Raw genomic sequence first — 26904 nt, forward strand, 5'->3', positions numbered from 1 at the left:
TTTAGTTTCGTATTCTTTTGTTGATTTTGTATGTTTTTTTCTTCTATTTTTAAATTATTAATAGTAGCTTTAGCTAATTTCGTATCAAAGTTTTATAAGGTTTATCCCTCCAACGTTCCCTTGAGTTTTTAATTAGGAAAATTTAAACACCGCTGAATTATCTAGGGTCTGATGAGAGCGCGCTAAAAAGCTATGAAGTCAAATTAAAGGATCAGCTGTTGCTTAACCAGCTGCGAGGCTTCATTGTGGTTCGCCAATAACAAAACCAAAGATATAACGCCATTGAAGTTGATTTTCTTTCGATCACACATCAGCTGAGATAGAGAGAATTTGCTAAATGCAATACAATTAACCAATGCGTACGAATTGTATGTAAATAAAATAGGTTTTTGTTTATTTAAAAACACATGAAACAAAATGCTCACTGCTGCTTAAATATGTATATTAAAATCACTAGTACGTCATTCGTTGCGATCGTTCGCTCAATTTGCGTTTTCTAATCTCTATCACAAGGTAATCCAGTTTGTCATAGGTGTGCTATCAATCACCCATCACGCGGCTAGGCCTCATATGCCGGCGGTGCGCTGCTGTGCTCGTTTAATGTATCGTTCAGCTTATGCAGTCCTCCCGATATCGAGTACGGCGTGGCAGATCCTGCCAATGGGATCTGGCCGATCGTAATCGGTATGTTAAGCTTCATGCGTTTGGTAGACGCCTGTGGTTTAACGACAAGTGCCAGCTCGTATCCTACTGCTACGATACGACTCTGCGCCGTTTCGGTGGACGGAATTGGACCGACGACAAAGTTTTCCACAAACCGGGCATCGTTCTCACCCTCGACGGTTGGAATCTTGTGTACCTCTAGCACCTCGTACTGGATGTTATTTTCTTCCTTCGGTATTTGCGTCTGGCCGATGACACGCGTCTGGCTGGTAAATTTGAGGATCTTCTGGAACTTGATCTCAATCTCGCTCACTGCCACCTTGCTGGAGTTTTGCACAAACACCTCTAGCTCGATCGTTTCACCCGGTGCATAGCCCGACTTCGGTGTTGTCGCCGATACCATCAGCGGACGGGATCGGCACAAACCACAGTAGAATGTTATCATATTTTCTGCCTTGGTCGGTATGCACAGCACCTCGTTGCTTTTGTTCAGATCCGCCTGACACACGACGGTGAACGGTTGCTGGAAGTTGTGATCAAACTTCCAAGGCCGCTCAAGCGTCACCTGTAGCAGATACCGGACGTGTCCGTACTTTCCCTCCATCGAGGTCGGCGCTGCTGGTGGGATGGTGAAATCGAACTTGTAACGTATGTGGTTGGGTGGTAGCTGCATACCGGCACCATTTTCCGATCCGGCCAGATACAGCTTCTTCTTGATGAAGTCTTCGCGGCCCTTAAATTGGGCTTTAACTTTTTTGTTTTTTGGACCATCCGGTACCTTCGCCTCCCAAAACACGGCCGAAAACCCGGAGATAAGCAGACAGACACCTGATGGACGAATGAAAAAATACAAAGGGGGAAAAAGCAACAGCAGGTCCCGATGGATTAGTGACACCGATAAGGGATTCCTTTTACCAGCCGAACGCACTTTAACGACGCACTTACCTCGCACTTTCTTGATCTTAGTAAGGTGGAGCTCGATCGTCCCGGTAACACGATCACCGGCCGCAAATATGCCGCTCGAGTTGTCATCAAACAGTACGTCGCACTTCACATGCTTCGAGGTTTTTTCCTTCGGCATTTTGTTTCCCTCACCTTGAACTTTGTGCAAAGAACCAACCCGCGAGGAGTCTGCGTGTTGAAAGGGACCACCCTCAGTCGTTCGGCGACCGAACCGTACTCGTCTGCCTGGTGTCGACCACTGTGTACTGTGTGCCAAACTTTCGATAAAATTGATAACGCTTCGGGTAGGAATCAACACGGTCCACAATTATCTATCCGTGGCATGGGGTTTAAGATGACTTAACGGTTTCCGCGAGATAATGGGAACGATCGATATACCACGGGATGGAGTTGTGTATAAACGGCGTAGCAGCCGCGAGTCACACACACACGCTCAATGGCGGGGTTCGATAAAATTAAGAACCCATAGCTGATGCATTACTCATTCACTGATTTGTACGTTCGATAAATCCCGGATGACATTGCGGACTGTGGTGCGTAACAGCACAAGATGATGATGTGCGGATTCATTCATTAACACACTCGATTGGACACATTTCCCTCACAATTCGCTCTCGGATCACGATCAAAAGCTGGCTTTGAATATTGGCGAGAGCTCTCGCAGTTAGACACTGCGTCGAAAATCAAGATCGCCACAAACAAAGGCACCAGTTCTTCCCGGTTCCACCGATAGGAGGAGCACAACAAACTCGCACCAGGCTGCAGAAATTTGCTGGCGGTATGGTTGACTCACAACACGTCTCAGCATTAACTAAAAATACACGCGCAAACGAGAAAGAATGAACCACGGGCGCTGGATCGCGAGTGGCGTCCGACTTCGTGCCCCATAAGACATCTTTCACGCATACGATCGTGATGTCGTTTATTTGTGTGGTTGCCTGCCTGCATCTGCTTCGTTTGGTCTATAGTCGAAACGGTACATTTTCCAAACCCCCCCACCGTTTTCGTATGCTGCTTACTATGCGCATTGCACCAACATCTACGCAACGTGGTCGAGCGAATGTTGGAACATGGTAGAGCGTGATCATGCGCGTGCGAACCGAAACCCTTTGCTCGTTCCGTTCGCTTATTTCGGGGGTGGTTTCGGGCAGGTCAGTTATCAAGGACAAAGTAGAATTTCGTGCTTCTTTCCCGGATTGATTGAAAAAAAAAACAACAAACCGACACCCTCTCCGATGTTTGGTTAGAATTGTTTTATATCACACATTTTAGCTATTAATTCTTGCACCATGGTTTGGAGGTTGTTAGTCATTCTCGTCGAAATCACGCGGAGTGTACGGTTCGGAACCTTTCTCAAATTCGTGCTCCTTTACGTCGTCGGATGATGGTGCTGTTGGACCATCGGTTAAGTTATCGGTGGAAAAAGCTCGAGATGTGGACGGTTGTTCATCATCCGGATACGGTGGTGGTGATTCCGATGGTATCGGGCTATTAGCAAGGAGTGTACCGGCATCGGTTGAATCCATCCCGAGGGCGGCCCTTTCCTTACTCAGCATCTCCATCGGGTAGAGTGATTTCGGCAGTCCCACCGTACCGACCACGATCGGTAATGCAAGGAACAGTTTCTTTCTCGATCGTACCGGACGGATCATAACTTCCAGCTCGTACCGCGTCATGATGATCTTGCACCGTTCGTCATCCGTTGGTACGGTCGAGCCGATCAGTATGTTCTCCTCGAATATCGCATCGTTCCGCCCAGCAACACGTCCGATGGTACGCTCCTCCATGACCGTATGCTCGAGATATTGTTTTACGATCGGTACCTGGCTGAGGAAGGTGTCGATGCGCTGGAACTTCACCGTGATGCTGCGTACGTCCACACTGCTCTGGTTGTTGACATGGATCGACACTTCGATCACTTCACCGGGAGCGTATCCCGTACGGGGTGTTGCCGCTGTCACGATCAGTGGATCCGTTAGCCCAAAGTAGAACGTTTGAACTAATTCGGCCCTGGACGGTTTCAGCATCCGTTCCTGTGCCAAGCTCAGATCGGCATGGCTTTTCACGATAAATGGCATCTGAAAGATGTGATCGAACTTCCACGGACGTTCGAGCGATAGCTTCACCACGTATCGGATGTGGCCATACTTTCCTTCCTTGGAGGATGGTGCATTTGATGGAATTTCACACGCGAACGTGTACCGGTAAACACCGGCCAACACTTCCAGCGGGTTCCCAACATCCGACCCGACGAAGTAGGTTATACTACCGAAGTAATCCTCCCGGCCGTTGAAGTGAGTCTTTTTGTTATTTTTGGTGTTTTTAGCATCGGTTCCTTTTAGTTTCGCATTCCAGGACGTTGCAGCGAAACCGTTGATACGAAGAGCAATGCCTGCGTAATGAAAACAGCAACAGCGATAGAGTTTATTTACACGGTGAGTCATACGGCTGGGGCAAAGAGATACAGCCCAATTACGCTGACGAATTGAGCACCTGATTAATTACGTATAAATAACCGAGAAGTATAGATATGGCGTTCGCTACCCTTTGATAAGATGATTGAAGAGGTGTTCCACTTTCAATGTTTATCTCTGCCTTAGAATATCGACTGAGAAGGTCATGTCGTGTTAAATGTATGAAAAATTACCTGGTCAATAGAAGAATATGAAAATTGTTCCTGATTCAAGACTTGCCTGAATTATGTTTTCCAACAAGCGGAAGAGGCATGGCAGGGAATGGCAAATCAACACCAACAAAAATTGTTGCAATGTGAACGAAATAAACCCAAGAAAAAAGGTGTTTATCACTCACTCCCTAGGGGTAATGTTAGAATCAATACGATTCAATAACAAAATATTAAAGTGAAGTTCTGAAATAATATTCTAGAAAGTATAATTACATCCAGAACCACCTGATCACTATTGTCCCACACTACCTTTCGCGTTCTGCATTTCAAATATATGTTGAAATATTTCATGCAACTCTTTCAAAACCCGGCTAGATGAAATGTTTCCTCACTCATACACACACACCCACAAAAACACAGTCAGTGACACACCTGTTCGCTGTTTAAATATTTACCTCGAAATTTCTTTGGTTTGTCCAGCTGTATTTCTACCGTCCCGCTGACGGTATCACCTGCCCGGAAAACTCCCTGCGGATTGTCGTCGAACTGGACGTCGCACTTGATGTGCTTGGAGCTTTTGTTCTTATCCCTGCCCATATCCTTGCGAACAAAAATGGACTCGCCTTTACTTTGGATTTCTATCAAAGTTTCAAAACTTTGGATAACCAATTACAAGCACGGCACAAAAACGGTCTATGCTTTACCGGTTCGTTGTACGAACTGATGAGTAAGACCAACCGAAACGAAGTAACAATATGAGGTGTATCCCTTACAAATTTCGGCTGAGTTATCGATAAGTGATAATATTTAAGATATCATAAAGTGAAACGGACGTACAAAAAAAAAACGATTACCGATAAGACACGCTCATGATTAAAGCTATATCAGATGCTCGATGAGCAATGCGCTCGGTGTGTTAGTGTCAGTGAGTAGCTCGTTATTTATAATGTGTTGAATTTTTATCATAATAATGCAATACTCATCTAGAAAGTGTAGTAAAAGTCAAAACATTTTTAACTTTAGTTTAGTAAGAAATTGTTGGCGCATTTCTCTCCTGCATACCTACACGTGCATGCAGTCTATCTGTTGCCATAGCAATATAGTGTCAGCGAACTAGTGGCGCCCTCTAGTGTTGTATGCATTTGGTATGGAAACGATTTCCTTCCATCGGGAGATGAACGATATCACTGCGCTATCATAATACCAGCCATTTGATAAGAAAACGCATTTTTTTCCTAACACTTACTTTATTCAAGCATAACCTAAAGCGTTTCCTTTTTACATAATCTTACATCGTAGTGAATTAAAACATAATGCTTGTAGCAACCGTTAGAGGCTGACAGGGAGAAATGAAACGAAACAAAAAGTCGGTGTCGTACGTCCCGATGGTGGACATTACGCACTAGAAAATGGTTCCACACTCACCTCGCGTACCATTCAACCAGCTTATCGCGTTGATGTTTGAAGTGGCGCTTGGTGTTTGTGGAAGCGAAAACAAATAGTCCAAAGGTGGTAAAATCAGCGAATGTTCCTAATTAGCGAGCCAATGCAGAAATGATTGCGTTGCTTGAATTGGCTCGGAAAATAGGAACGCACACGAAGAATGGTTTTTGTTCGTCGGAATGTTCGTCTGTGAAAATCAACTCGACCCATGGGTGGACAGGGTTTTTGGGGGGAGGTTTGGTGGTTGCTCTGTGGCACCCTAGTCGCGTTGGTTTTTGTGCACCTCCGTCTTGATGGCGTACACGAATGACAGAACATCCTGGATGACCGGTTCCTTGTGCGTTGTCAGGGCACGGTTCATTTCATCGATGCGGACACGAGTGTCAGCGTCGATCTTGTTCGAGACACCTTCGCGGGATCCGACGTGCTAAAATTGTACGAAACAAACGAATTTTAAATCCGACAATCTGCAAAGAGCGTGTGGTACTACCGTACTTTGGCTTCGAATTCCTTGAAGGTGCGCTCCCGCTCGCCACGATACTTTTCGATCTCCTCCGTGGCTTCATCTTTGGCCTGCTTTAGACGACGTGCCTTGCCTAGAACGGGAGGAAAATGGATTTTTCTGTTTTAGACAAACAAAAACCAATCGTTTTATCACTGTTTTTCCACTGGTTCAGAACATTTTCGTGCACACAACAAAAAACCCCACAACAGGTTGGTCATGTGACCAGGGTTACGTTGTTTTTTCTTTCTCTTTGTACGTTACACTTTTGCTCTCCAGTGTCCGTTGAGCGGTACGTTCCCTGGCAATAACTTACGTTTGCGGGCTTCGCCAACCTTGTCGGCGGCCTTCTTTTCCGCGGCCAGCAGCTGCTGGATACCCTGGGTGTTGCTGGCCATCGTCAAAGTCCACGGCACGGGATCTCTCTAGCACGAAGCGAACTGAACGAACCAACGAACTAAAGGCAAACGAGAGCGCGCAATCCGACCGTCTTGAAGTCACAAGTTGATTTGGGTTTGAGAGTTTTTTTCTTTGATCATATGACAACCCCCTTTTGCACTGTACCATCCCCTGCCGTTCCTGTTTGGTAGGGTGGTACACGTGATAGCATTCGGTGCGCTATACCTCATCTCACGTGGGAGAAAGAGAACGCCGGATTGCGCCAAGTGAGTAGGTTTTTATTGGTGAGTTGAAGTGTTGTCGTGCTGTATTTGGTGCGGTATGTTAAGGTGCCAATACACGGCAACAGGAAATAAAAGATTTGAAAAATTGGTTCTATGTGACTTTTGTCATAAATGTAAATAATTAAACAACAAAAGTACCTATTTTAGTTTGCTAAATTCGGTTTTTGGTTGCACAGTTAAATGCTTTTCTTCTTCGTTTATCGGGTTTCCTAGGTTTTATCAAACCTTACATTATTGGCTACCAATTACCTTGAAATGGGTATAGAATTCGAGATTTTAACGAGATTCAAATGAATTAAAATAAGGCGATAAATAATACCTGAGCAAATCATTTAATGATAAAGGAAAGGAAATAAAATAAATTTCAACATTTCAAACATTTCAACATTTTTTCCTTTTTAAAATTTTTTGACTTCTGTCCTTTTTTGAAAATTTCGACTGGAAAAACATTTTGCAATGTATTGTTTTGTGTTCCATAAAGTATGTTATAAATTACACAAATATATTATTATTTCCTCCAATAAACATATAAAATTTCAATGAATTCCTTAACATGTTTGTAAAACGATATGCATTAAATATGTAAACGAACAGTTGACTGGAAATCATTTGATAATTAACTGTAGCTAGAATTGTTTATGAAAAAACAAATTAAAACAGCCTTGCATAGATACATGGAAGTTACTAATTTAAACTAAAAAAGTTACTAATTTATTAAAAATCAATATATATTTTTTTTTTTGAAATCGCGTAGGTTTGTTCTGATATTTGCTGTTTTATTTGAACATTTGGATTGTTTGCAAGTTCCTCGTGATGAAATTACAAGGTTGCTTGCAAGTTTATTACGGGAAAGCTAACAGAAGAAGCTTTAAGGTATAAATCAAGAACAGAAAAAAATAATACAAAAACTGGAAAACAATAAAAGATATAAATGATTAAGTGAAGGAGACAAAAGTGATGAGAAAAATATTTAATAAATATTTACCTTTTATTTTTAATTTCTTTCAACATTGTTCGGTTCTTATGTATTTAGGTACAAAATGTTTCACAATTTAGAAAAAATGTTTTTATTTAAACCGACTGTTCTGTTTGCTGTTTTTTTCTTCTCCTTTAATATCCATACTGTCAACAATTCGCTTGTACGCCGTTCTTTACCGTTTCAACTAAACGACTTTCAATCTCGTTTTTGTTGTGATTATTACTTCACCTGTTTTTGTTTTCTTCATTTTTTTAATAACTTATTCACTCTTTGCGTTCGTTACACTTTCCTTAGTTCATTTGTACAAATTAAACTAGTTTTGCATGTTTTCTTTAAAAAGTTTCAAAGAAACTGGAACCATTTTCCTCTTTCTGGTTTGCTTGACATTGACGTTCCTTGACATCGTTCGCGGTGATAATTTGGAACTGCCCTGCATAAGTTCGGGTGCTTTCGTTGATAGAATTTTAAATAGAAAACAAGTAATCTGAACGAGGGAGCTTTACGAGAAATTTGCAGCACCGAATGCACCGTACTTGAGCCATTCGTCTGTGAAGTTGTCTTTCCTGTCTTAAGGCTCGAGGGCGTCTGCTCTGTTTTCGGGGTTGTGGTATCCGCCAGCATTCTTCAGTTACAGTTTACTTTTGTGGTGCCGCTGTGTTTTGTGTGAGTGTTTCACTTACACGCTAGTATGTATAACTATGTACAACACTTGCCGAAAAGGTTTGATCGGGGAATACTTTCGCTACCCGATTTTGGATTGTGATGTGATTTTAATGTAATTTTTGTTTTGTCAACCGTCCAGAGAGTGATGTAGAGAGGATTGCAACCTGGAAGGAACCTGGAGTATCCATTATCAAGGATTCCAGAATAACCTATTCTTGGTGGAAATGAGTACTTCCACGTTTGCATTAAAGTTCGCTTCATCGGTTGCCCACATATGTACAGTATAGATAATTGGATTAAATTCTACCCTAGAGTGAGTTTGAGTGTTTTTGTTTTGTTAACCTAAAACAGATGGTTTTTTATTTGTTGTCTTACGTACGAATCCCACCGAGTCGTGCTTGTTTTATTTTTTAAGTGATATCTAGCAAAAATGGATGACATTTCTGCTTGCGCTGCGAACTGCTTCATCTGCTTCCATTCCATCTTTATGCTACACATTTGGAAACAATTTCCCTTTTGTTTCTGCCCTTTTTCCACCATTTTCCTGTGATGGGTTTGATTTTTGATACGAATTATTATTGTTACGGTTCTTCCTTGTTATGTACACAATTATTCTAATCCTAACAACGTGTGACGAAAAGTTTCGTTTTGTTCTTTTTCTTTTCTTTTCTTGTTTAGTTTAGATTGTAGTGAAAATGGGATTTTTTTTGTTTTCTTTTCTTATTCGTGTGTTTTTCTTTCTCGTTTCCTCTTGCATTTGCGTGTATTTGTTCGTTTTTGCTGTTGTTGTTTAATTGTGTCACTATTACACTTAGTAACTGTTATTCGCGTTTCTGTACTACAAAGAATGTGTGTTTGTGTGAATATTTAAAGGTCAGTTCTTTGCTCACTCAGTAGGTTTGTGGAGCGAGTTTTTTTTAACGTAACCCTACGCTAATTTTTTCCGTTTCGTGCCTTTTTTTGCTTTGCTTGCCTTCGTTTATAATACTTCTTGACACTTGTTACAAATCTCTTATCTTGCCTGTTTTTGTTTGGTTTATTTGTTGTGTATTAGATCTTGTTAGTTTTCATGTTTAACCCAAATTAAAAGCAAGAACAACATCCATCATTCCAGCAACTTCAAGCACTCTTTTGTTCAATTGTATTAAATGTGAGAAATAGGGGAGAAAATATTTAACTCTTGTTTTTGTGTCTAAAATATAGAAAAGAATCGACAGTCCATAGGTGTGCACTGCATGAATAATACGATGTGTCGCATTAATAAATCCATTTTAACGATTTAAAAAGGAAAAACCAAACATACCTTTCGCAAAAAAAATGAAGCATACAAACAGAGAAATTAAAATGAAACCAAAAAAAAAACTCAAAGACATAAAAAAAAACATCACGCATATTGAAAACGGTGCGCGGTAGGATAAAAGCAAACGAACATAACATTTTAGGTTGATGAAGATGCCTTCGAACAATGCGTAAAAGGGTAGTAGGAGGTGTCGAATCGTATGCCGAGTCCGGATGCTTCGGACGCGCCATTTAAATTAATTATTAATTTTAATACACTCGCAGCTGCGGAAGTCGATAAAATGGAGGAAAATATGAGTGCCTAAAGGGAGCTGCCAGCAAACGTTTGGCTGGCCGGTCAATAGTAGTTGTGTAGTAGGCCATGTTTGGGTTTGGGATTTGAAAGCTTTTCCCACTTCATGTGCGCACAGCAGAGAGAAATAAAAAGGGGTGGGGGGGGGGGGGGAGAGAGAGAGGGATTTTTATTTTTGTGAAAGAAAAAAAAGTTTTCCACCGTACAAGTGCATTTTCCCGAACATTATTTTACAAACGAGAGCACAAACTTTTGTACATGTTGGAGTGTTTTGTTTTTCTTTTCTGCTTTGCTCTGTTGATGTATTTTTACGGGTTTTTCTTACCCCGTGCCAAAGGCATTATGGGGGCCACTTTCACTTCGCTTGCTTTTTCTTTTACCCTATCAGCGAATGATGATGGGGATGATGAAGATGGGTTAAAAATTTTGTTGTAAAAAAAAACACACACACACACACACTAAAAGGGCAAACGTTTGGTTGAATAAAAATTTGATCCTTCTGCTAGACAGACAGGCAAGCAGTGGAAATGCATTTGTGTGTTGCCTGAAGGTTTTGTCTGTTTTCTAGCCAGTCAACGACCACTAACTAACTAACTATGTTGCCAGGCTACTCCCAATTAATTCCCATTTTCAAAAACTGCCCTTATCCATTTCACCGGTTGCTTGTGGGTTGCGTTTATTTCTTCTTCAGTTTCAACTCTTGCGGTAAATTCTGAAGTGAGCATGGAATTTGAAAAAAAAAGTTATACTTTTGGGCATTTTGTTGTTGTTGCTGGTGTTATTGTGCTACTTTTGAAATCTGCACGAACAGTTGTTGTTTCTGTACGATTCATCCCGCACCGGACCGCAATGGTGAGACATTGAAGTGGCGCTTTTCGTTTTCGTGGTCGATGATTGAAGCTACATGATAAATTACATGCGCCACCGATAAGGAAAGCGAGTGCGACCGAAGTTGCTTGCCTACATGCCCGGAAACGGCTACGAAACGGCTGGCCAAATGGGCCAAAATGACTCAGCCTGTATTGACCCCGTGAGTGGACGCTTTTTATTGTGCGCCCTTTGAAAAGTGGAGATTTTTGTATAGCGGGCACGCGAAAAAGTTTCCTAGCTAACGGTATAGACACGAACAATGTTCACAAATGCTACATTTGGTTGTGGATTTTTTGTTTAGAAAATGGGTAAAAATCGCTTGGCCACCATCTGTTGAATAACACTGAAATTTACCGTACTACTGTGCAACTTCAGTTAATTTTAGTTTGGTAAAAAATGTTATTAAAAGTAGATTGAAATTAACAAACTTCAGCTTCAAAACAAGCTCTTAAAGCTCAAAGGCGTTACTGTGTGACAGGCGTTACGCGAAAAAATGTAACGCTTGAATGTTCGTAAAGATTTGTCTAGAACTTGATATTGAAATTGAAATTAAAGTATTTTTCAACGATTTACTTAAGTATAAATACGTTCCCATTGCAATCGAGTACACAAACACTAACAAAAGATTTTCCGAATCATGCAAAAAAGGTACTTTACTCAATGACAAAACGCTACCAAATCGATGAACCGTTCAGGCATGACTCCATTTCGTGTTCACAGAAATTCCATGCCATTCCCGTTACTGGGCACAGGTAGCGTAAAGCGGTTGGGAAAAGGGGAGGACACTGTTGAAACCGTTGTCCCATTTTGAGTGTTGGGACAAAATCTACATAAATTTTCCATTAAGCAGCAACATGATAATCTTACGTTTGCTGCCATCATGAGAGTCACACAACACGCACACTTAGTAGTGGAATTTGCAACGAAAAGGAAGGTCTTTAATTTCAACCAAGCATTAATAGTGATGGCAGACAACACAATCATTGTTATTGTCGTTATTATTGGCAGGAATTATGTGCGAAGTAATGTGTGGCAGGAACGCTACGCATAGCCATAACCTTTGTCCGTATCGCTTCGCTTACTTACAAAGCGATTTGTCCATGCATCACTTACATCAAGATCAAATTTTAATGCACCATCTGACTGGGACATTTGAGTGAAAAACGGTTCCAACATGTTCACTTCCAAAGGGAGAAGCTCAGTGGCGGAAATGATGTGATCTTGTAGGTTTTGCGGTTCCGAGGGTTTTAAAGAACTCTACCGCGGAGATGCTGTGGTTCCTTCAAATTGACTTTAAATGGAATGTATCGGTACCACCGGTACTAAGCTGGGTGCATTCGAGTGTGTATAGATTGTGGCTTCGCTGTGTTTGATTTGATGAATCGTTGTCAATTAATTATGTTGCAACCGCATCCGTCTGGCATACCGGAAATAATAGTGATCGGACGCACACATACACCTGGAAGATTTTGTTTTGTACGTGTGTGTGGTTTGGAAGACGTTAACCGATATACCGCCTAATGTTTGGGAAAATAGCTCGATTAATTAAATTAAAGTGATTATTGTTTACAAGTTGCCGTCGGCAGTCTTACATCAAGTGCTGGAATGATGGCGCACAAACTTATACTGAAACAACAACGAAATCTTCATTTACAGTTTGACAAAGTGTTGCTGTTTTTTGTAGTACAAAAAGAATCCTTTAAACAATGTTGCTCGTTATGCTAAAGTAGTTCATTCATTCATTAAGCTGGTGTAGAAATTAGGGTCAAATGTAACAATTGAGATTTTAGAAGTTAAAGTTATGCTGCTAGCAAGACTAATTAACACTGTCTGACACGCCTAAATTTAGGCAATAATCTCAATCTAAGACTGTTCAAAAAATGGAGCCTAAATGAATGCAATTCGCATCACAAATTTGTCCTGTTACGAAGTATAGAACCTTTCCATCAAAGTTTTTTAATTGTTTATGCATTTAAATTTCTATAGTTTAAAATAAGGACTAGTTTGTTAAGAAAAGAAAAAGTTTGTAGCACTGGATAAGAGTTTGAAGTGTATTTTGAGCAGTTGACCGGGTTTTCTTCGCTGGGCTTCCCGTCGGACATGAAGTCTCTATAGTTTTTTCTTTCTTTTGTCGTTCACTTCCTTTCTTTCCTTTTTTTCTTTCGTTCTATCTCTATCGTTGTCCTTTCCACCCGATGTGACCGATTAGACGCAGCTTTCCTGCTGGGAAAAGGCTAGCGGTGTCCGCACAGTTACGATTTCCCTTAGGTATTGCTTACTGCCATTGCCGTTGGCCGTTGGTATCGAGGGTGACTGAGGCAGGTTGTGGGGTAGCTGCAGTGGCGAGTGCGCCAGGACGGCACCTTGATGCTGCGAGAGCGGCTGCGACAGTTGCAGCAGCGAGGCAGTCGTCGGTGTGTGGGGCGTGTGAGGCGCATGGTGATGATGGGAGGACGCCGGTTGCGTTGCGTCCTGTTGCAGCTGCAACGTTAGTGGATGGTGATGGTGTTGCTGCTGTGACACCGGTGATATTAGCGGGAAGGAGTTACCGGTCGTGGAAGCACCAACGGACGACGGTATCGTTGCCGACGGATGTGGATGCGGTGGTGGCCCCACCGTCTTGAAGCTGCCACCGTGATCTATCTGTGCGTAGATCGTCGGCTCGTCGAAGTAGTTGTAGGCCGGTGGCGGGGGCAGCTTGTTCAGATGGTTGTTTAGATGGTTCTTGCCACTAGTGTCGTCGTGCGGTATTGCTAGGGCCAGCTCCGCGTAATGCACTTCATTAGCTGACTGTTGGTGCGTCCGACAGGAATATACCGGCCGATGTAGTGCATGAAAAGGAAGTACATAAAATGATTAATTTTTGTAGTTTAGGCTACAGGAAAAATTAAAGTCGATTTCATAATGTATGAGATGCTAAAATCGATTTAATGTAATGAAACCGATCGTTGGATGGTGTAATATGTAATACTAATAACAACGTGTAAGTGATAACAAAGCGGTCAGTGTAGTCGGCATAAAATGTTATTTACAAAAATGAACGGCAACTAAGGAATGGTGAGCTGATGTTTTTTTTTTAAACATAAATGAATTGGAAAACATGACTACTACTGCAATAGTTGTATGCAATGAAATGATTTAAATTTTACAGTCACTCGGACAACAAAGATATTTTGGTTAAATATTGTCAATGCTTTGGTTTTTTTTATTTCAACAAACTTCGAAGAATTATTAAAAATTTTGAACACAGTTTTGCTTCAGAAATTGTACTGCTTATTTCAATAAAATTTATAACCTGACTGTGTTTCAAGAAATATGCCTGATTATTTTCTTGGAATCATATAATACTATGATTATTATTACATTTTATGATTAATGACACCAGAATGCCGTAAATATTAAAGGCATTGATTTTTATTATTAAACCATATTGCATATCTTTAGGCGTATACCCAGTGGGTAGAACGATTATTAACAAATAACTGTATTTTTTTAATTCAACTCATGAATAATTATTTTATTTTAAACTAAAATGATTTCATATATTTTAACAAAATAAAAAAACTAAATCTTTGCATTAAAAAAGGTTCGTTTTCATTGATTAAAAAAAAACTAATTTTTTAAATTTTATTTGCACTTCAATTCAGGCAATTTTAGAATGTAAAAATGTGAATTGAAGTGTTTAAATTTAGCTGGTTAGGGCTTTTTCTATATACAAGCGCCCACCTCACACAAAAGCACCGAGCTAATCGAATGAAATTAGGTGAAAAAACAAAGAGATAAACGACGTCGACGAGATCCCTTTCCACGCCACAGTATGCTCAGTGGTCCAATTCGCTTGAAGCTGGTAGCAGCAAGTCATTTATAAGGACTTTTGATTGGATTGATGACTCGCCATTTGTGGGGCATTTATTTCAACCAGCTCTGTCACCGGTTACCTGTTTAAGTTGGTCCAATGTTTTAAAACGATCTCGAAACGCTACGGATACTATGTGGAAGATGAGTGTGTCATGCACTCTGATAGCTCCGCCGTGAATCGCGTCTTTTCAATGGCCATACTAACGGCGAAAGTTTGTCAAACCAGGTACCAGACAAATAAGGAAAGTTAGGATAAAAGTGTGGTCCAAATATTTAACTTGTTTTTGTCTTTCTTTTGCTCTCTGACATAACATTTCAGCGATATTCCCATGAATGTGGTCCATTTCGAGCGTAGGTAGCTGCTTACAAAATGTCACAAACGCAACAAAGTTTGTGTCCACAGAGAAATCTCACGGAAATCGTCCAACCCGCACCCGGTGTTTACTGATAAGGTTGAAATGAAAGATTGTCGTGCAGCCGTTACCCGTACAAAAGCTCATGCCCATCTTCGACTGTGACCGAATGGCAAACCCCGAGCACTACAAACATCCCTATCGCCATCTCGAAAGTTCATCGCAGAGGTGCATTATCGCATGCAAAACTTTCCATTTTGCCCATTGCCGAACGGTACGTTGTTTGGAAAATGGAAAATGTCCCTGTCTAGCAGTGCGCCGGGGCCTTTGATTTTCCGCATTCTGCCGCACAGTGTTCGCTTTGTTTTCGCTGCGTTGCATTAGCCCAAACAGACGGGTGCGGTCGTGCGTGTGATCCACCGCGAGACCAGTGAAATCGGATTCGGAGTCCCTTTCGTTCCCCAAAGCGGACGCTGTCGGCGTTGTGCGCGACAGCTGCATACGAAATGGTGTCGTTTACAGTCATCATACATCGTGGTGCCGTGTGTGTGTTTGTGTGCGCGCGTGTGCTTTGTTGAATCCTTTTGGTGACTTCTGTCATGAAAGTCCGAAAGTCGCCAAGTTGCTTTATCGGCCCGGGGATTTCCCTGGGTTGCGGTAGGTGTATGATGCAGATGTGCATCATGATTTGTGATCCAGCGTGAGCGTGGACTTTGTGTGCACGACCCACCCTGCTGCAAGCAAGATGGCGTCGGTGGAGTGATCGTGGCGATCCAACTGTAGGCCTTTTGGGAAGCACCGCGTGCTTGTTAACTCGTTAACGCTGTAGATATGCCTTTTCGCAGCAAAACCTCTTTCTATTTCCTGGCCAAACGGAATGCTTTGAAATGCGGTGGCAGCTAAGGGACAGCCTGGTACTGCATATAGGAATGGAATTTGAAACTTTTGAAGTGAAACCCTTTCCGCAGAACGTCATACTTCCGATGGAATTCAGCGAATGGATTTCCTGTGCGAACTTTGCTGTGCGAGTTGCAAACGGTAGCGAATAAACTGTCATCAAGCGGAGGAAGATGAATGTTTTCTATGCTCATTGGAAGGATGTGTGTGTGTAGAAGGGCCGCCATGTTTAATGTTTATATTTGAATTAGGTTTAATTCGGAAAAGTAGTTCAAAGGGAAACATTTTTTGTAAAGTATTGCATACCTTTAGGCGCTTATTTTAAAGTTGAAGAAGCATTACCTGGTTATTAATAATTCGTTTAAAATTGCAAACAGATTGTCGTCTTTCCATACGAATAGAATTAAATTCAAAGTATGAATCTACTTTTCTTCTTTAACTTAAAAATTATTCCTACAATTCACCAGCGAAAACAACAAGTAGCTAACTATCTTGCATGGAAATTGCATATCTTTAGGAGCTTTTTTAGAAAATAGTTTCTTAGTATCTTCAAGATAAAAAAGCTGTAGAATCACACAATATTAAAAGGCATTTAATGTTTAGTTTTACAATCAATTCAAACTAATTTTGTTGCTCATGAAAAACAAACCCATGTCCCTTTAACTTCATCATCTGTACCAAATTTACTTCCAAAAACTTATAAAGAAAGTTTTCAGTTCTGCAGTAACTTCATTTTGCAAACGTTCTGATTATTGTGCAAGCTTAGTGCCGGAATTGCTCTGTTACGCTGCGTCACTCTTAATTCCACAGTAAAACCGACCTACGGCAAGATTCATCTCAAGAAACACAGGTAACAGTAGCAACCGAAAAAAAAACAAAAACACGCAGCCATTTACACTGATTGTACACTGTGCCTTTCGGGGTTGGCTACCTTTCAGCTGTAGCCATTGTGAAACCGTACACACACTCTCAGCGTGCTCTTGTCAACTTCCGGCAAGTCGTTTGCGTTGGTCGCTGTAAGACGCTATACGGCTGAATGGCGAATCTCGTAAATGGATCTCGGCAAGAAATGGGTGAACGTTGTCCAAACAGGCAACGTCAGTGACGTCCTGTTACGTTTTGTAAGGCGTTTTCTTTTTCGCAGGATAAACCCCAAACGAGAAGACCTAGCGAGAGAGAGAGAAAAAAAACGAAACACGTACACAGATCCCGCTGTCAGATGCACACCGTATCGTGTGTTTCGCTCGTTCCGGACAGTCTATTAATAGTGTGCCACTGGTACCGTCGTCTCGTAACGAGGCAGATTCATTGGAGCATCGAATGGAGGGAATTATCTTGGACATGAGTGCTGAATTGCATTGCTGGTCTTTTTTTTGTTCTTGTTGTGTGTACGAAGCTTACACGGGCTTCCGGCAGCAAGCAGGTACCACATTTGATGGGCGATAAAGCGCCAAGGAAGTCACGCGGTTATCGGTGCACATTGGGAAAATGTGATCATAACATTTGTAAGAGATTTTTCTAATTTTTCTTTTGGTTGAATTGCTGTAATTAAATTGATTTCAAAAATACCAAATTGTAGTGTCAAAGGACGGAGGAAAAAAAACAAAATACATTATTTGAAAAATATTGAAAATTAATCTTTTCTTACAAAAATGTATTTCGATTTTTTTCTTCTCTTAAAAGATGCATAAGTTGATCTTTTTTATGTCTAAAAAAACGTTAAACGATTTACGAAGGTATTTTTAAATTCAATTGACGATCATTTTTTTTCAAGTCAATCGTCAATTCGATTGTGCACTACAGTGCGTTAGAGCTTTTGCCAAGAATTTTTTAACCTTACCACTACACGGGTCGCAAACCTGCACATAACCGGGAGGTAGAGTAGCACATTGAACGATTTCATTAAAAAATACTGTTATCCAACTGGGTCATCTTGTTATGCTCGTTTCGGGCGATACGGTTAGAGGTTTGCTTTTTTCTTAAGCTTTTTCCCCACTACTGAGTGGTTTTTTTTTCTTCGGAGCAGATCCGTAAACTGCTATGCGCGGGGAAGTGGACACTCTACCGGCTGGCTGTCACAAAACACAATGTTGCAGCAAAACAGGACCGTACGAAGAGACTTGCGTTTCCAGAACGAATCGTACACGGTGTCGTGATCTTCGTGATCCTTGAGCTTCGTTTTCATCATGGTGGTGGTCGGTGGAAAAAGGCGGGTAGGAGGAACCCTGTTGAGTGTCTGTCTGCCTTCAGGGGGCAAAATGTCCTTTCCAAACCTACCGACATTCATTTCTTTATTCGAGCGGGGTTTTTTTTTGCTCCTCCTTTCTTATGTACATACACATCACACTTGTCATACCAGCCAGCAGCCCTCGAAGCGACAGCATGAACGGCAAACTGAGCTGAATGAAGGACAAAAAAAAACGCATCGCTCTACCAAGCTGAAAAAGCAAAACTGCAGCAGAATGTCACGGTCCCGCAGTACGATGTTTGCATTTTTACTCCACTCGGACGAATTTGCTGTGCGCTTGACCCCTTTTCTGACGCTGCACGTTCGTGTGACGTACAGGCGAATCCTGCGGGTAATCGACAGTCGCAATCGTTTCTGCAATTGCCTGCCGGCAAACTAAGACATCCGACACCCTGGTCCAAAAACCTTTGCTGGGTGAGTGTCTGTACCGGGGGCAACTACAAAAAAAAAAGGATGAACCGAAACAACTGACCGAGGCGACAGCAGATTAGGTTGAGTTTGCTTGGGTGCACGTTTTTTGTTGCTGTTGTTAAATATATTTTTAGTCCTCATCCGGTCATTCCTGAAGTGGTCGTTTCTTGTGCTTGGTTAGCTAGAAATCATGTCACAAAGTGAATGGTTCTCGTAGTACGGTAGTGGAGCAGATTTTTTTTTTCAACCGCCCCCCAACGTGAGTGCGATATTTCAACTTGCGGTAAGTTGATTGGCCGGTGGTGCGATGATAGTGTAGAAACAGCTTAAACTGCTTACGGTGAAAACTAGTTAGTTGTGGTCTCGTTTTCTGAGCGCCGCATCTAAAATGCAATCAACTCGTAGCGTTGAAGCTTCTGATAATTTATAATGCGGATTTATGGTTCGTGTCACAAAACAGCGCATCAATTGTGCGCAGTCAAAAAGCCGTTAATAGATGATTAAAATTGAATGAAACTATATCATCGATTGCGTAAGAGGAGTTCATCTGCGAATGTTGCAACAAAAAAGAAACACCTCTGTTAGCGAAATTGTAGACGAGGAAATAAATTGGCGATCGTTCGGTTTTGCTTCTATTACAATACTAGTTTATTCTTAACTTCTATCTTAATTCTAATCCTAACCCGATACGCACTCGGGATCGCTCGTGAGCGGCGTTTATCCTTCCTGCTTGATTCCTTCCGTTCGATGCTCAATCCTCATCCTTAACATTTCGCCCCCCGTGGAAAGGTCTTCGACTTTCTACTATTCCTTTTCAAATTCTAATTTGTCTTGCCCCGGTAATATGCACAGTTTCGAAATTGCCCGTCGATACACTCCGTCTTTTGTTTTAACTTGAACAACTCGCACGTGATTATCTTGACCCTTGTATGTTAGAGTGATCCTACCAATGGCCCATTTCAGCGGAGGTAAATTGTCTTCCTTCACGAGCACCATCGTCCCTTCCTTTATGTTGTCCCGTTTGCTACTCCATTTCGTCCGCGGTTGTAGTACCGACAAGTAATCGGTTTGCCATTGCTTCCATACGCGTCTCAGGAACTCTTGATTCTTTTGCCATCGATCCAATCTGTTGATGTTGATGTCAGCATACGATGGCTCTAAAATGGACACTAAACTACGATTAATAAGAAAGTGACCAGGTGTCAGTACCTCTAAATCCTCGGGGTCGGATGACATTGGTGTGAGTGGTCGAGAGTTTAAGCAGGCTTCGATTTGGATGATGAGCGTCTCGAGATCTTCTTTTAACAGGATGGTTGCGCCAATTGTTGCCTTTAAATGCTTCTTGAAACTCTTGACGGCCGCTTCCCATAAACCTCCAAAGTTCGGTGCGCGGGGAGGAATAAATTTAAATTCAATTCCTTCGTTGAGGCAATGGGATGTAATCGCGTGTTTCGTTTGTTGCATGTCAAAAAGGCCAGCTAACTCCTGCAAGGCTCGTTCTGCTCCACGAAAGTTTTTTGCGTTGTCACAGGATATCGTTCTTGGTTTTCCTCGCCTTGCAACGAAACGCTTCAGTGCTGCAATAAACGCCTGGGTTGACAAATCTGCTACCAGTTCCAAGTGTACTGCTTTAGTCACCAAGCAGATGAACACTGCGACAAAACATTTCATTGGGGTGGCTTTCCGTGGTGCTAGTCGATACCATAGCGGTCCACACAGATCAATTCCGGTGTTAGCGAATGTCGCTGTTGGAGTGACTCTTTCTGATGGCAAATCACCCATTATCTGTTGCATCGTAGTTGGTCTGCTGCGAAAGCATTTCACACACTCGTGTACCACCCGTCGTGCTAGATTGCGCACTCGCAAAGGCCAGAACCTTTCCCGAATCGTAGCTACTGGTAGTTGCGGGCCCGCGTGCAACAGTTGTTGATGGTACGATTGCATGATGAGGATCGTTAGAGGATGTTTTGAGTCGAGTAGTATCGGATGTTTGCGCGTTTCTGATACTGGAGCGTTTCTTAATCTACCGCCGATACGTAATATACCATCTTTCAATACAGGAGCAAGTGCCTTTAAGCAGGACTTATGCTTCACTTGCCCGTCTCGTCGGATATCAGCGATATCTTCTGCAAAGCTTTCGGCTTGTGAAATACGAATCAATGTGGTTTCAGCTTTCTGTAGTTCGTTGCTTGACAATATTCCCTTTCGACGCTGGGTTCGATTTACGCTTTGGCTGTTGTACCGGAATCGAAGGATATATGCTGCCATCCTCAATAATGCTGGATACGATGATCGAAGACCGAAAATGGGATTCACCCCACTGTTGCTAACAGTCATGGCTATGGTACGTTCTTCCATCTCTTCTGGAGAAAACACAGCATTCGGTACATTGGTCTGCTCAACCCAGTTGATTGGTTGACACAACCATTTTGGCCCATGCCACCAGGTTTCATTTTCCTTCAGCTGGCTAGGGCTCATTCCCCTGGATATAATATCCGCTGGATTGTCTGCACCCGCTACATGGTACCATCTACTCTGGCCTGCGATGTGCTGAATCTCCGAGATACGATTAGCGACGAACGGCTTCCATCGCGACGGATTTCCAGCTATCCAATGCAACACTATCGTTGAATCCACCCAAAATGTGCACTTTATGTCGCGTTTTAAGCTGCTCTGTAGTTTTTTCCACAAATGGCACAGTAATAAAGCGCCCGACAATTCCAACCTTGGTAGCGTTACTCTTTTCTGTTTCCTTCCATTTTCAATAGGCGCTACCTTGGACTTGGCACACATCAGCTCTGCCTTTATAGTACCATATACCGATGTAGTTCGCATATAGATGCAGGCACCATACGCCTTTTCCGATGCATCACTAAAGCCGTGTAACTCTATGACTTCTGCGCCTTCAGCTATCACTCGACGTGGGACCGTTATCTCTGCAACATGAGTCATGTCTTGCTTAAAACTCATCCACCTTTGTCGCAAGTCTCCATCCAACGGTTGATCCCAGTCGATCTTTCTCTCCCACAGTTCCTGCAGGAAGCATTTTGCGATTACAATAACTGGTCCAATTAGCCCCAAGGGATCAAACAAGCGTGCTGTGTCGGAAACAACACTGCGTTTGGAAATTTGTTCGTCACAATTCCATTTGGGTATGTCGAAACCTAGGCTGTCTGCTTTTGGTGACCATTTTAATCCAAGGGCTTTGATGGATTTGTTGGGATCTATCAACAGCTCCGAACCCATTTGACGCAGTTGGGTTGGAAGCGTACTCAAAATCTGCTCTGAATTAGATGCCCACTTCCTTAGAGGAAAACCAGCAGACTGCAACAACTCGGCCATTTCTTCGCATAAACGCTTGCCTTGTTCGACAGTGTCTACACCACTAATCATGTCGTCCATGTAAAAGTCTGTCGCCAAGGATTGTGAAGCCACAGGGTGCGATTCCTTTGCCTCTTTTGATAATGCTTGCAGACACTTGGTGGCCAAGTATGGAGCTGATGATGTTCCATATGTAATAGTTTTCAGTTGATACGTACGAATTCCACCATGTTCTGTATCTTCCCAAAGAATGCGTTGTAACGGACGGTCTGCTTCTGCTATCCATACTTGACGATACATCTTTTCGATGTCCGCCGTTAGCGCATATTTTGGCATACGAAAACGCAATATAATGCTCAAAAGGTCTTCTTGAATTATCGGACCGACTAGCAATGCATCATTTAATGATATTCCGGAATCCGTCGAACAAGAGGCATCGAAAACCACTCGTAGTTTCGTCGTGAGACTGTCCGGTCGTACGATGCAATGATGCGGCATGTAATAAGCAATCTTTTCATTTACTGGATCAGGATCGATTTCTACCATGTGCCCTAATCGCAGATATTCATTCAAAAACTCCTGATATTGTGCCTTCAATTCAGGGTTGGCATTAAGCCGACGGCTCAACGAGTGGAGTCGTCGTTTGGCGATGGTGTACGAGGATCCTAGCTTCTTGATCTTAACTCGATCCTTTGGAAGTGCGACTATGTATCTTCCATCTGGCCCTCGCTTAGTGGTTCTATCAAATATATCTTCGCATTTCGATTCTTCGGGTGAAAAGGTACTTAACGTGTGACATGATTCGATTTCCCAGAATTTGGTAAGTTGTTCATCTAACGCTGGTTCGCTACAGGTAAGGTTCACGAGATGCGGTCGCTGATTCTGAAGTACCGATGACTTTCCCGAAACAATCCAACCCAATTGGGTCTCCTGCAGCAGCAATTTGTCACGCTTCGATTGAAGTCTTAGTACTCCATCCATCAGTATGTCGTTGTATACTTCTCTGCCTAGAAGCATATCGATGTTACCAACTTCACCACAAGTCGGGTCGGCAAGCCTAATGTTCTTCGGTATTTCCCAAAGCTGCTGATCTACTTTAGCTGGCGGAAGATTCCACATAATTTCCGACAGAACGTGCAACCTTAAAGGATAACAAACATTAGTAACTTGCGAACCTATTGTAACGTTTACCGAATGCGATGAAGTTTGGCTGCCTCTGCCTACAGCACCAATCGTTTGATGATCTCGTTGTTTGGTAACTCGTAGTCGCTGGACCAATCGTTCGGTGATTAGATTGATCTGTGCCCCACCGTCGAGTAGAGCTCTTGCAATTGTCTGGTTTCCATCAGGTGTCCAAACCGTAACTAAAACTGTCGGGAGTAAAACAGCAGTCGTGGTTACGGGTACGGCTTTCATCTCAGCTGGAGTTAGCATCACCGCCTGATTTCCGGTTTCCCTTTTCGATTCGACGGGTTGCGCAGGATCTCCATCAGCAGCAGCTACAGAAGTGTTCGGGTTGGGGGTTGTTTCAACTGGCGACCTATGTAACATGGTATGGTGCTTTAATTTGCACACTCGACACGTACTCGATGCACACTCCTTTACGCGATGGTCCGCTGCCAAACAATTGATGCAAAGCCCCTTTGCCTTGATTAAGTTGTACCGTTCCATCACCGAAAGATTACGAAAAGTCTGGCACTTAAACGCAGAGTGGTAATCTTGCGAACAAAAAACGCATTTTTCCGCAATCACGTTCAGGGTTGCACATGCCTGCTTTAGCTTTTGTCGTCCGTGGTTGGTGTGTGTGCTAGTTGATACCTGCTCCTTCGTCGGAGGCAATGCTTGTAACACTACTACATGCTGCTTCAAAAACTGCACTATTTCAGTGTATTCAGCCACTTCTACACTTCGGTGATGCGTTTCCCATAGCTTTCGAGTATTCGCGTCTAATCTATCGCACAACATGTGGGCTAGAAGCACACTCCAGCCATTTGTAACAACACCAACCTTTTCGACCATTTTGATGGCTCGCTCGAAGCCATCCAGCAAATTGGTGAGTGACTCGAAGCTTTCACGCTTTGCCGCGGGAATTGCGAAGAGTTCCTCCAAATAACGGCGCACCAATACTTTCTTGTTCTCGTATCTACTCTTAAGTAGTTCCCATGCGATGTTGTAATTGGCTGCTGTAGTTTCCACTGCTTCAATCACTTGAGCTGCCTCCTTGGATACCACGCGTTTCAGGTAAATGAGCTTATCGACGTCGGATAAGCTCGGATGCTGGTCAATCATACTACCAAATGCGTCACGGAAAGTCGGCCAAGCTTCTAACGTGCCTTCGAACTTAGGCAACGGAATTTCTGGTAAACGCACTTTCGATTTGGGGTTTGACACTCCTGGCGAGTGCGTAACGTTCGCCGACGCACACAACGCCGCTTCGCGCCGTTTCAGCACTACAGACAACTCGAAGCGTCGCTGCTCAACCTCTGCATATTGTCTCTCTTCCTCCTCTGTACTGATGGCATTGCTGCTTTCCATGATCGCCGTGTATTTGCTCTCAAAGGATGATGCGATGGATTTTAATTGCTCCGTACACTCTTGAAGATATGATGCATCAGCATCCTGCGTTGATTCCAAAGCCACTTTCAGCGATTCCAAACGGCGTAGTATATGTGCGTGGTAACGCCCGATTATTCCCGCCATCGAGGCTTGCGTTTCGATCGGACTCGACGCCGCTTGCACATCCACAAACGCTGTTAGCTCCGGATTAGACATTCTATTATTAAACAACACAAACTTCTTAAAACGATTGCCAATTAATCAGTAACTAATGGGATCCGGTTCGAAGGACCAATTTTTATGTTAGCGAAATTGTAGACGAGGAAATAAATTGGCGATCGTTCGGTTTTGCTTCTATTACAATACTAGTTTATTCTTAACTTCTATCTTAATTCTAATCCTAACCCGATACGCACTCGGGATCGCTCGTGAGCGGCGTTTATCCTTCCTGCTTGATTCCTTCCGTTCGATGCTCAATCCTCATCCTTAACAACCTCCAACATGTCGATCGTACCCTTGGGCATGTTGGAATATTATCCTCCCGAGTCCACTAAAAGTGCGTTGCGGAATGTTTATTCTGGGCGGAGATAAATGTATGAACTCAAGTGCTCGGGAGACTTTACGTACCGTTGGCCAATGTTTTTTTGTGTTTATGCTGTACACAGCATGATATCGTTTCATTCGTTCGCGAACATTGCCCAAAAAGTTCACCTGGGGAACGGGCATCAGAACCGTGCGCTTTATCGGTTTATCGACCAATGTGGTTTATCGTTACGGTTCGCTACATTTTTGGAGCTTCATAATTGGGGTGCCCATCGTTCAGGGGTCAGTTGGGTCGGTGAAAAAGGTGAATTTTATTTGTAAAGTATCGAGTCCATCGGACCCGTCCGTGTGGGGTGTTTTGTGCCTATCAGCCCATGGTTCGATTCACGCTCGTGAATGGTTCCCGGGTGGAACATGACATATCATATCAAATGGAAACCAAAAAAAGGGAAAGTTTCTAAAATGAACCACGCACACAAGGCTCGGGTATCTGCGAGGGTAGAAAGACACACATCGTGGATACACATGCTCCACACGGTAACGATTATTGCCTAGAAGTCGTATCGCGTCAGAGTTCGCGATTTCAAATGGTCAACGAGGTTCGCCTCGCCGATGAACTTCGTTCGCCAATGCTCGCACCGGCCCCATTTGGTGGTCATTTGGAAAAGGCAATATAATCAGCACTTGACGTTTGGCTGGTACCATTTTAAGGGCGAAACCCCCGGATGTGACCGCTGTAATGGGTATGTTGAACAGGGTGTTGCCTACGGTACCATAAAGCGATATGGAGCGTTCCAATGCTTGGATGTTGGAACCGGTCGGTGATTGTATCGCGATTGTCGTCATTATTCGAATTGTTTGTTATGCTCGTGGCTGCTGTACCACGTGGTTGTTTGGCCAGAGTAACGTTAGGTCATACTGGAGTGAAATGAAACGAACGTATATTCTCCTGATAATGACAACTTGCTGCAATTGGTACTGGTGGTTTCCTCTTTTTTTGGTAGGTTCGCTTTGAACAAGCGCAGTTTTGAAAATGTACTATACTTTTAGAAAATAATTTAGTAGCTCCATACTACATATATACCGCAAGTGCTTATGTTACACAATAATATAAAATTATCTTCAAGGATTATTGAAATTCTCGTGCCTTATGTATTTTTCAAGCAACATTCAATCATTTCTCTGAGCTTTGTAGATTTGTCTCTTCTTTGCTTACATATTGCTGTAATTAGCCATTCCAACTAACTCTGGGCAAGGAGAATGGAGGAAATAAGATTTAGACCACGACACACGTACACACAGAGATTTTAATCACGAATGAGTTTTACTCCTGAAGCATGACTCTGCAATTTACTTATTTTTTTACTTTTGAGTTAAAAAGCTCATGAAGGAATCATGTCCCTTTTGGGCGAATATTGACTCACTCATGTAAGAATTACTACTCTTGCGTTATTTACCTTCTTTCCAACATGAGTCATTACTCCTTGGATTTCCTTGGGAATATTAACTCACCCATGAATGAGTCTTTTTACTCAGGAGTTCATTAATTCATAAAAGAATGCTCTCGCTCATAAGTCATGATTTAAGATTAAATCAACTAATCCCACTCACTCAGTCGTAGGCGATTCATCTTAGTGAAACATTTTTCCCATCTCTTGTTTAGACGTTTTAGATCAAGCATATTTCTTACATTAGAGAACTATGAGTTTTTGTTCCTACTCTTTTGGTTCGTAC

General features: G+C 42.5%; 5 protein-coding genes across 10 annotated transcripts in view; all 5 read right to left on the minus strand.

Moving 5' to 3' along the window:
- Positions 1 to 366: 366 nt before the first annotated feature.
- On the minus strand, positions 367 to 2431 carry LOC125765454 (arrestin domain-containing protein 3-like). Its single transcript, XM_049430635.1, has 2 exons — positions 1609 to 2431; positions 367 to 1491 (listed from the first exon to the last, which is right to left on the minus strand). Exons 1-2 carry the CDS (start codon positions 1742 to 1744, stop codon positions 560 to 562), a joined length of 1068 nt encoding a protein of 355 aa, XP_049286592.1. The 5' UTR covers positions 1745 to 2431; the 3' UTR covers positions 367 to 559.
- Positions 2432 to 2622: 191 nt separating this feature from the next.
- Positions 2623 to 5077, minus strand: LOC125765446 (arrestin domain-containing protein 17-like). The gene is made up of 2 exons (XM_049430626.1): positions 4708 to 5077; positions 2623 to 4018 (listed from the first exon to the last, which is right to left on the minus strand). The coding sequence occupies exons 1-2, from the start codon at positions 4847 to 4849 to the stop codon at positions 2931 to 2933; spliced, it is 1230 nt and encodes a 409-aa protein (XP_049286583.1). The 5' UTR covers positions 4850 to 5077; the 3' UTR covers positions 2623 to 2930.
- Positions 5078 to 5479: 402 nt separating this feature from the next.
- On the minus strand, positions 5480 to 6736 carry LOC125765487 (V-type proton ATPase subunit G-like). The gene is made up of 3 exons (XM_049430691.1): positions 6514 to 6736; positions 6191 to 6291; positions 5480 to 6122 (listed from the first exon to the last, which is right to left on the minus strand). The coding sequence occupies exons 1-3, from the start codon at positions 6593 to 6595 to the stop codon at positions 5955 to 5957; spliced, it is 351 nt and encodes a 116-aa protein (XP_049286648.1). The 5' UTR covers positions 6596 to 6736; the 3' UTR covers positions 5480 to 5954.
- Positions 6737 to 7923: 1187 nt separating this feature from the next.
- Positions 7924 to 26904, minus strand: part of LOC125765409 (hemicentin-1) — a 211656-nt gene continuing 192675 nt past the window's right edge. For 5 of the 6 annotated variants that reach the window (XM_049430479.1, XM_049430483.1, XM_049430481.1 and 2 more), the window contains one exon: positions 7924 to 13773. In XM_049430479.1, coding sequence (XP_049286436.1) covers positions 13189 to 13773 — 585 coding nt within the window. In that variant the 3' untranslated portion in view covers positions 7924 to 13188. The remainder of the gene's footprint in view (positions 13774 to 26904) is intronic. The other variant, XM_049430484.1, reaches the window with a different exon arrangement.
- Positions 19328 to 25118, minus strand: LOC125765396 (uncharacterized). Its single transcript, XM_049430451.1, has one exon. The coding sequence runs from the start codon at positions 24841 to 24843 to the stop codon at positions 19555 to 19557; it is 5289 nt and encodes a 1762-aa protein (XP_049286408.1). The 5' UTR covers positions 24844 to 25118; the 3' UTR covers positions 19328 to 19554.

Source organism: Anopheles funestus, chromosome 2RL (genome assembly GCF_943734845.2).
Source record: "Anopheles funestus chromosome 2RL, idAnoFuneDA-416_04, whole genome shotgun sequence".
NCBI lineage: Eukaryota > Metazoa > Arthropoda > Insecta > Diptera > Culicidae > Anopheles > Anopheles funestus.

Excerpts from the sequence above, each read along its gene's own strand:
- LOC125765396 (XM_049430451.1), bottom strand. The coding sequence starts at position 24,843 with ATGTCTAATCCGGAGCTAACAGCGTTTGTGGATGTGCAAGCGGCGTCG.
- LOC125765487 (XM_049430691.1), bottom strand. The coding sequence starts at position 6,595 with ATGGCCAGCAACACCCAGGGTATCCAGCAGCTGCTGGCCGCGGAAAAG. Across the intron at positions 6,292-6,513 it reads GGTTGGCGAAGCCCGCAAAC|GCAAGGCACGTCGTCTAAAG; the intron begins GTAAGTTATTGC and ends CTCCCGTTCTAG. Across the intron at positions 6,123-6,190 it reads TCAAGGAATTCGAAGCCAAA|CACGTCGGATCCCGCGAAGG; the intron begins GTACGGTAGTAC and ends GTACAATTTTAG.
- LOC125765446 (XM_049430626.1), bottom strand. The coding sequence starts at position 4,849 with ATGGGCAGGGATAAGAACAAAAGCTCCAAGCACATCAAGTGCGACGTC. Across the intron at positions 4,019-4,707 it reads CAAACCAAAGAAATTTCGAG|GCATTGCTCTTCGTATCAAC; the intron begins GTAAATATTTAA and ends TTCATTACGCAG.
- LOC125765454 (XM_049430635.1), bottom strand. The coding sequence starts at position 1,744 with ATGCCGAAGGAAAAAACCTCGAAGCATGTGAAGTGCGACGTACTGTTT. Across the intron at positions 1,492-1,608 it reads TAAGATCAAGAAAGTGCGAG|GTGTCTGTCTGCTTATCTCC; the intron begins GTAAGTGCGTCG and ends TTCGTCCATCAG.